Source organism: Sinocyclocheilus grahami, unplaced genomic scaffold (genome assembly GCF_001515645.1).
Source record: "Sinocyclocheilus grahami isolate Dianchi unplaced genomic scaffold, SAMN03320097.WGS_v1.1 scaffold1653.1, whole genome shotgun sequence".
NCBI classification, from domain to species: Eukaryota; Metazoa; Chordata; class Actinopteri; order Cypriniformes; family Cyprinidae; genus Sinocyclocheilus; species Sinocyclocheilus grahami.
This window is the reverse complement of record NW_015506832.1, coordinates 156,159-163,760: the sequence shown is the minus strand read 5'-3', so window position 1 is coordinate 163,760 and position 7,602 is coordinate 156,159. Positions and strand designations below refer to the sequence as shown.

The following is a 7,602-nucleotide window of genomic DNA, read 5'->3' as shown; positions in this document are numbered from 1 at the left end:
CTTTTAGTATTTAAAGTACACCAGAAGTGCACATTCGGCACAGTTAGACGCAAGGGTATGCTGCATTGATCAGCATTAATTGAAACAAATTCTCTGGATTATGGCTCTGCTCTACAGAAATAAATACCACTCCCCTTACATTTGATTTGTTTTCCCCTCTTCCTACCTTGACATATCTTATCTACTGTAATTTAATTTAGCCATATTTATCATTTACAACAAAAGGCCACATCTCTCGTTTGTTTTAGTAAATGTACACACTTGTGAGTTAAACTGTGTAATGGACAAGAAATACCAGGGTCTTCGGAGTAGGTCTTGTATCAACTTTTATGTTAATAAAGATTTATTATAACCTTAGAGACCCGACACATTCTCAGAGAAAGCAGCTCACAATTTCCCGTAGTATAAACCTGTTTAAAGTATGGATGTAGTGAGTAAGCATACATTTAAAAATAAATAAGTAAAAGAACACTGAGCCAAAATAAAGATAATAAAATATATAGATATTTTTAATTCATTTAAGTCAAAAACCACATGCAACTCAATCAACAGCTGTACTGGCAATTCACCTGCTTAGATCATAAACAACAACCTAATAACCAGAAAACAGACTTCATATAACATGGCTTCAGTAATACAATATATGGACTGAATTACACACACACACAAAAAAAACCGCTTCATTTTGATTACATGGAAATGAACACACAACATTGGGTGACACACAATTTGAGAAGCCTAAAACAGCTCCTGACTCGTAAATGCTGCATAGCTTTCCATAAACCGTACACCAGAAGTGCACATTCGGCACAGTTAGACGCAAGGGTATGCTGCATTGATCAGCATTAATTGAAACGTATTCTCTGGATTATGGCTCTGCTCTACAGAAATAAATACCACTCCCCTTACATTTGATTTGTTTTCCCCTCTTCCTACCTTGACATATCTTATCTACTGTAATTTAATTTAGCCATATTTATCATTTACAACAAAAGGCCACATCTCTCGTTTGTTTTAGTAAATGTACACACTTGTGAGTTAAACTGTGTAATGGACAAGAAATACCAGGGTCTTCGGAGTAGGTCTTGTATCAACTTTTATGTTAATAAAGATTTATTATAACCTTAGAGACCCGACACATTCTCAGAGAAAGCAGCTCACAATTTCCCGTAGTATAAACCTGTTTAAAGTATGGATGTAGTGAGTAAGCATACATTTAAAAATAAATAAGTAAAAGAACACTGAGCCAAAATAAAGATAATAAAATATATAGATATTTTTAATTCATTTAAGTCAAAAACCACATGCAACTCAATCAACAGCTGTACTGGCAATTCACCTGCTTAGATCATAAACAACAACCTAATAACCAGAAAACAGACTTCATATAACAGGGCTTCAGTAATACAATATATGGACTGAATTACACACACACACAAAAAAAACCGCTTCATTTTGATTACATGGAAATGAACACAACATTGGGTGACACACAATTTGAGAAGCCTAAAACAGCTCCTGACTCGTAAATGCTGCATAGCTTTCCATAAACCGTTAAGGTTAAAAGAAACACTTCTGTGGTGGTTCACTAGCTGCAGATCACACCTTCAAATATTAGCCTTCACAAATTCTCACAGCACTCATTTAAATGCAGACAGGTTAAGACATGTCACACATCACATATATGCAAGTTATAGAGCTCTTCTTTGTACTCAAATATAGTATTACCCAAGCTTTTCCTGCTCACTCAATAGGAAACACAATAGCAGAGCATCTGTTTACTCCAGGTTAGTGAGGATAGTGCGGATCAGAGTGCAGACAGCCACAAAATTCAGTAAAGTGCAAATATTGACTCTAAATGCTGATATATGGTTGGCATGCTGATATTGATTGATATAGTATTGGAGAATGAATTCAAATAGTTCAAGGTGTTTTAGAGCGTACGCTTCAGTACAACGAGAGCGTCCAAACAAATACATTTGACAAGTCCATTGGTGCCATTTCTGGATGAAGTCTTTAAGAGTGTGGCAATTGTAAAACTGCTGTTAATGGAAACCTCCTTTCCTATGATAATGTGATAGGAAGAACAGCTCTCTTACTCTGAAACCCAATATAAATCCAAGCCCTTGAATTCTTAAGCATGACAGCTGTTCCCGGGTCAGGGTGAAGTGCACCTGTCTGCGAGGTCACCATAAAATGGAGCAAGCCTGAATCATCCAAAAATAATCATAGAAGGTGTCCTTTTTCAAAAAGTATCTTAACCAAACCATGCAAATATACTATAGTGTGGATATGTACTGACAGGAACCAGAACTCATTACCTGATAATCTTTACAGAGATTATCTTGCTGTGTCTAGACAAATAAATAAAGTGCTATAGGTTGAGGCTCATATAATCCCACTGAATTAAGCCTTGTTTCACCAATGTTTACTCTCCTTTAAACCAGTCCTTGGTCTTGATAAAGAAAGCATGCTGTGTCAGAGGAAGCCAAACCATTCTTCTAAGAGAAACCATTAGCATCACACACCTTTAGACCAAATTATTCTTTGATATATTAAAAAAATAATCTTAGCATCAAAACAAAAAATATTTATTTTCCTTTTATTTACAGTGATATTATATTGTAGATCGAAGAGGTTAGATATTGTAGTGTTTTAGTTATGTTTTGCAAACTAAGTTTCTGTAGCGTTATGATACTGGTTTGAGAACAGATCGAAGCGATCTGCCGTCTCGCGTTAGCTCTCTGGTCGTGCACATGCAGGGCAGTGGAACCGCCTCCACTTGTCGGAGGACTTCATTGTATGGGCAACGTTTCAGGTGGTCTGCCATGCTAGAGATGTCCGCAAACTCCCACCGGTTAACCGGGCTAAAGGCTGTGCTGAAACGCCAAACCTGCCGGAAAACAAAACAGTTACTTGACTAACAGCTTAACAATCATTTAATGGTAAACGTGTTATCTGTTTAGATAGTTTCGTCCACTGAGTTTGGAAAAAAGAGTACAGTCAGAAAGAAATAAACAAACTGTTTAACACATAAAAAAAAGAAAAAGAAAAAAAAAAGATATATATATATATATATAAGAACTACCTACAATCACAGAAACCATCTTTGGGGAAAACATTAGTTTGAAGTGTAATTGGATTTTATGGTTTAATTAATTTAATTATTTATTTTTTGGTAATGTCCAATTAGTTTACATGAAGGCCAGGGTTTATAACCTATACTACAGCCAGCCACTAGGGGCGATCAAAATGTTTTGGCTTCACTTTTCAGGACATGTGTTGGGCACACTTGGGGTGTGTCTCAATCAGCTCCCTAGTTCAGTAGTCATGTGCACGGTGACTTTCACTCCCTGAAAAATTCCACAATGCACAGAAAAAAAAAAAAAAACAGGGAGCATCAATGCTCACTATGCTCCTTTACCAGAAATTGTCACACTTCTGAAGCATGAAACAAAATGCATGAGCCAACGCAATAAATATGAGACACAATATAAGATTTGAAAAGACAAACCTTTTTTTTTTGTATATTTCAGCATAAACACACTAGCTAGACAGGTAGTGAACACATCTAGTTAACATTTATAATTAGTATTTGGCTGAAATTTTGTAAGGACATAATAGAACATATATAGTACATTGCAATAGAACAATGTGTTTAAAGAGCATAAAAATAATATCAAAAAGGTAGGGGTTCTGCCTGTTGTTGATTAATAACTACGGTGACACTCTACAATGATGCATGCTGACATTGTACGTAGTCATGTCACTGGAAATTGAGTAATCACTGTCCCCATGTGTAGTGAGCAAGGGGCCATACCAGATGATGATGATGACCAGATTTGTATACACAATATACTGATTTATGAGCTCGGGAGCTGATTGAGATGCACCCTTGGTTTAACATTAGCATGCTGCTACCTTTTAGACATACTGTACCTTGTCTTTTATCTGCCAGGTTCGTCTTCCATCCAAATATAGCTTTTTTTCCCATTGTACCACCACCATGCCACGAGTCTGCAGCAGACTAGCACAAACATCCCTCATTGTACGGGACACCATTGACAGCTGACATAGGCTAAAGCCATCCAAAAATCGGGCTACATGTTGAAGTACTTCAAACGGCAATCCACTAAGGTGATCGCACTTGGGTTCAGTCACAGGTTCCGAGATGGGTTGCACCCCGAAGGACCTGAGGTGACGGTCGTGAACAACCTTCGAGCCCTGAGTGGATGGGCAGAATCTGCGTTGGGAGTATGTGCAGCCATAATACGCTAATGGACAACGGTGCTCCATCCAGCCATTGAGTCCAGAGTGGATATCTCCATGAACATTGCGAAAATGTGACAGGAACTCTTCTCGACGGAAGAGCTGGCCGCACTCAAAGGTAAACATGGAGCCCTCGCGTGGAGCCCAACTTGGACGAGGCACAAGCTGCTCCAGCGTCAGATCAAGCCGTAGAGTGCAAAATGGACTCGGTTGTGAAAGGCGTGGTGCGGCTCCATCGCAAGCAGAAGCCGATGGAACCTCGCCGACCATCGTACTTGTTGCCAAGATGGCAGCGGGGAAACTAAACGTCTGGGTGCCGAAGTCAACACGTGCGCCCCCAAACGCATAGACCGTGTCGGATATCCTCCGAGCTCGTGGCGACTCCTCCAAGCAGAACAGAAGAGCAGCTGCCGTAAAGTCAATTTCGCCAAGTCCCATTGGGTCATCCATTGGCTCCTGATCCAAATCCGATGTGTCCACAGCTTTGTCCTCCATTTTGCAATGTGGATTTCTATGAGGAACAACTTCTGTAAACGACCCCTTCCGTCCATTAAGTGCAAGTGGCATAAAGTTGCGCAGCAACTGAAGGTTTTGGAGTTTCCTCTCAAAAGCCCTGTCTTCAAAATCTAATGCAATCATAGGTAGTGCATTGTCTCTCTGGACGGTCAGAGTCTGAGCATGTATAGGTTGCTGCAGCAATGGGGCTTGTGATCCAGAGGCCTCCTGGATCAAGAAAGCATGGTGATCGTGTCTGATCTCTGGCCTATGGGGAATTAATGGACCAATAAACTCCCAAGAACCTTGGGACTCTTGGTTTTGATGGTGTTCGGTGGTCGATTCCATTAAGTGATCTACAATACTATGAGAGCCGTTACAGAAACCTTGCCTATCTATGTCTTCCAACATGACTGGGCGACACTCACCTGTTGCCTCATGAGCAAGAACATCTAAAGCGGTTTCTCCAGCATGAATTCCCCCAACAGCCCCAGTCTCACCATCAACCGCCGATGTAACGTCCTTCACATCAACATCTGCAGACTCCAAAGTTTCTGACTGACTGGGCCTGCCATTGCCGTTTAGTATCGCGCCGCTAATTGGCTCGTTGCCTTTGACAGCATCTCCTAATGCACCGAGAGCAGAGGCCAAACTCCTGCCAAGTTCCATGAGTTTCTGGTGCTGTTGAGGCTGTAGCTCCTCCTTTTGGCCATTGACTCCGCTAGCTATTTTATCACAGCTGAGCCCGACGTCTTCTCTCATCTTCACCTTTTCATGCAGTTCCCCATTGTGTTTAGTAAGTCCAGCTGATGCATTAGTGGTTGTACAGTCTGCTTCTGAAGAATTAAGGTGGATCAGGACGTTGAGAGCTGCGGCCAGGCTTTTGGTTGTCTCTACCGTGGTTTGGTAGAGCTCCCCGTAACGTTCTTCTTTTAGACCGTTAATCCCATTGGAAATCTTGTCTTTCGAGCAGCCAGCCGTAGGCTCCATCTCAATGGTCTCCACCTGCACACATGGCGGCTGAGCATTTGAGACTAGGCCAGGCTTTATGTTTTGTCCTGCTGTCCGAGTCTTTTTCTCCGGGCCACTAGTGGGAGCCAGAGAGACGAGTTTGAGTGACGCTAACATGGTGCGCTGGTCCTGAAGGGCAAGCGCCATGTCAAGCTGATCCACCTCCTCTGCTTCTTGACTCAGTCTCTCATATGTACGATAAGCTTCGTCGTTTACTGGCCACCTATTCCACTCCATAGTGCAGCACACCACACCTGCAGGACACACCTCAAGGTGCTCTGCCATCTGGCCACGGGCCAGTGTAAAAGGGCATCCAATGCTTTGGTTAAGACATGGCACCCTTTCAAGCGGGCACAGCAGCTTGTGTTCAATAGCCTTGCAGCTGTGGAAGACGGCACCACACACAAGAGGGCAGCTGATGAGGTCACAGGAAGTGCCGGGTTCAGGTTTGACCATGCATCTTCTGCTTATGCAGGACACGCAGTGAACATGAGGCTCCTCCATTATTATAGATGACAGCAGCAAGACGTGAAAGAGCAGGAGTCTCAACCACTGCAAAACAATGAAAGAAAAACTGAGATAAGATTCTCCAACATGCAAGCGGTGTAAGTCGATTTTTACAGAAAAAAACGTAGGGGCATCATCTTGTAAATGTAATATTGTAAATCTTAACAGTTTATTGTCATATTATGAAAATTCATGTGGCAAACAGACATTACTTTAGCAGGGATGTGCAAAACTACATATTAGCAACACTGAGTAATAGGTGGGTTGTTTGCACAGCTGGTAAACTAGTCATTAATGGCACGGCCAACAGACATCAACAGGCGCAAAGACAGCACAAGGACACGTTTTAAAATGTTTAAACACAAGCTGGACATCCATAGTGGCTGTCATTTCTCTCATTGATGTTTCTTAGCTATGTAGTGCACACTAAAAAGCTTTAATTTAATAGTGAAAACCCTTCTTGAATTCCTGGCAGGCTCCCCTCCAGCTTTAATGCGGTCTTGCTTTTATCCAGCACAGCTTTCCTAGCTAGCATAAACAAAACTGGCCCACTTGACTCATGTGCTGCTACTGTTCTACAGGTCTTTGTGGCAATGACACCACACTGCACCATGAACCAAGAAGACAGCAAGAACCTTCAGGAGTTCATTAAACTTACTGTTAAAGTTGCCCCAACACACATTGGTTTGAAGGTTTACAATAAGTTGATAATTTGGCAGAACTGAAAACCTTACAAAAACTTCATGACACTTCATATAGTACAGAATGAAGTTAAGAAGTGTCCTCAGGATTATGGTAGTGATCGTTATTTTGCTTAAGTTTGACTTTGATTTACTTTATTCTTTTCTGCTTAGGTTAGCCTGTTAGCTAGCTGAACTTTCTACCTTCGGTCTACATAAACGGACTACTCACTTACCCACACGCTATGTCAACTAACTCCCCGCGTTACTCACTCACGCCCCTCGCCTGTTTCTTGCACTTGTCCGATTTTACGGTGAAACGGGACACTTTAAAACACTGCTGTATGACACCGTACACAACCATCCCGTTCGTCCAGAACCGCTCCATCCGGCGGGACGCGCGCCGATGACGGCATCACGCACAACCGAGCGTCATGACGCTGGGGTCTATTTTGACTCCAGAGGAGTATCTGCGGTGGACCGCGACAAACCAGAGGACGGTGTTTAACACTCGTCTGTGTTAGGAAATCAACACATGTTAGTTTGACATTCATTAGACATTCGGGTTGTTTGCCAATTAAACTCTTTGCAGCTTTTATGTTTTGAGCCCAAACTAACTCCGATAGACATAAATATATGC

General features: G+C 41.8%; 1 protein-coding gene across 1 annotated transcript; it reads right to left on the bottom strand.

Annotated features, from left to right (window-relative positions):
* Positions 1 to 1,303: 1,303 nt before the first annotated feature.
* LOC107571806 (F-box only protein 30-like) lies at positions 1,304 to 7,373 on the bottom strand. Its single transcript, XM_016258184.1, has 3 exons — positions 7,199 to 7,373; positions 3,940 to 6,327; positions 1,304 to 2,893 (listed from the first exon to the last, which is right to left on the bottom strand). Exons 2-3 carry the CDS (start codon positions 6,277 to 6,279, stop codon positions 2,690 to 2,692), a joined length of 2,544 nt encoding a protein of 847 aa, XP_016113670.1. The 5' UTR covers positions 6,280 to 6,327; positions 7,199 to 7,373; the 3' UTR covers positions 1,304 to 2,689.
* Between the last annotated feature and the right edge of the window lie 229 nt (positions 7,374 to 7,602).

Bases quoted from the DNA above. Each gene is read 5' to 3' on its own strand.
- LOC107571806 (XM_016258184.1), bottom strand. From the start codon at position 6,279: ATGGAGGAGCCTCATGTTCACTGCGTGTCCTGCATAAGCAGAAGATGC. The intron at 2,894-3,939 runs GTACAGTATGTC...GTTTTCCGGCAG, and splicing joins CCTGGCAGATAAAAGACAAG to GTTTGGCGTTTCAGCACAGC.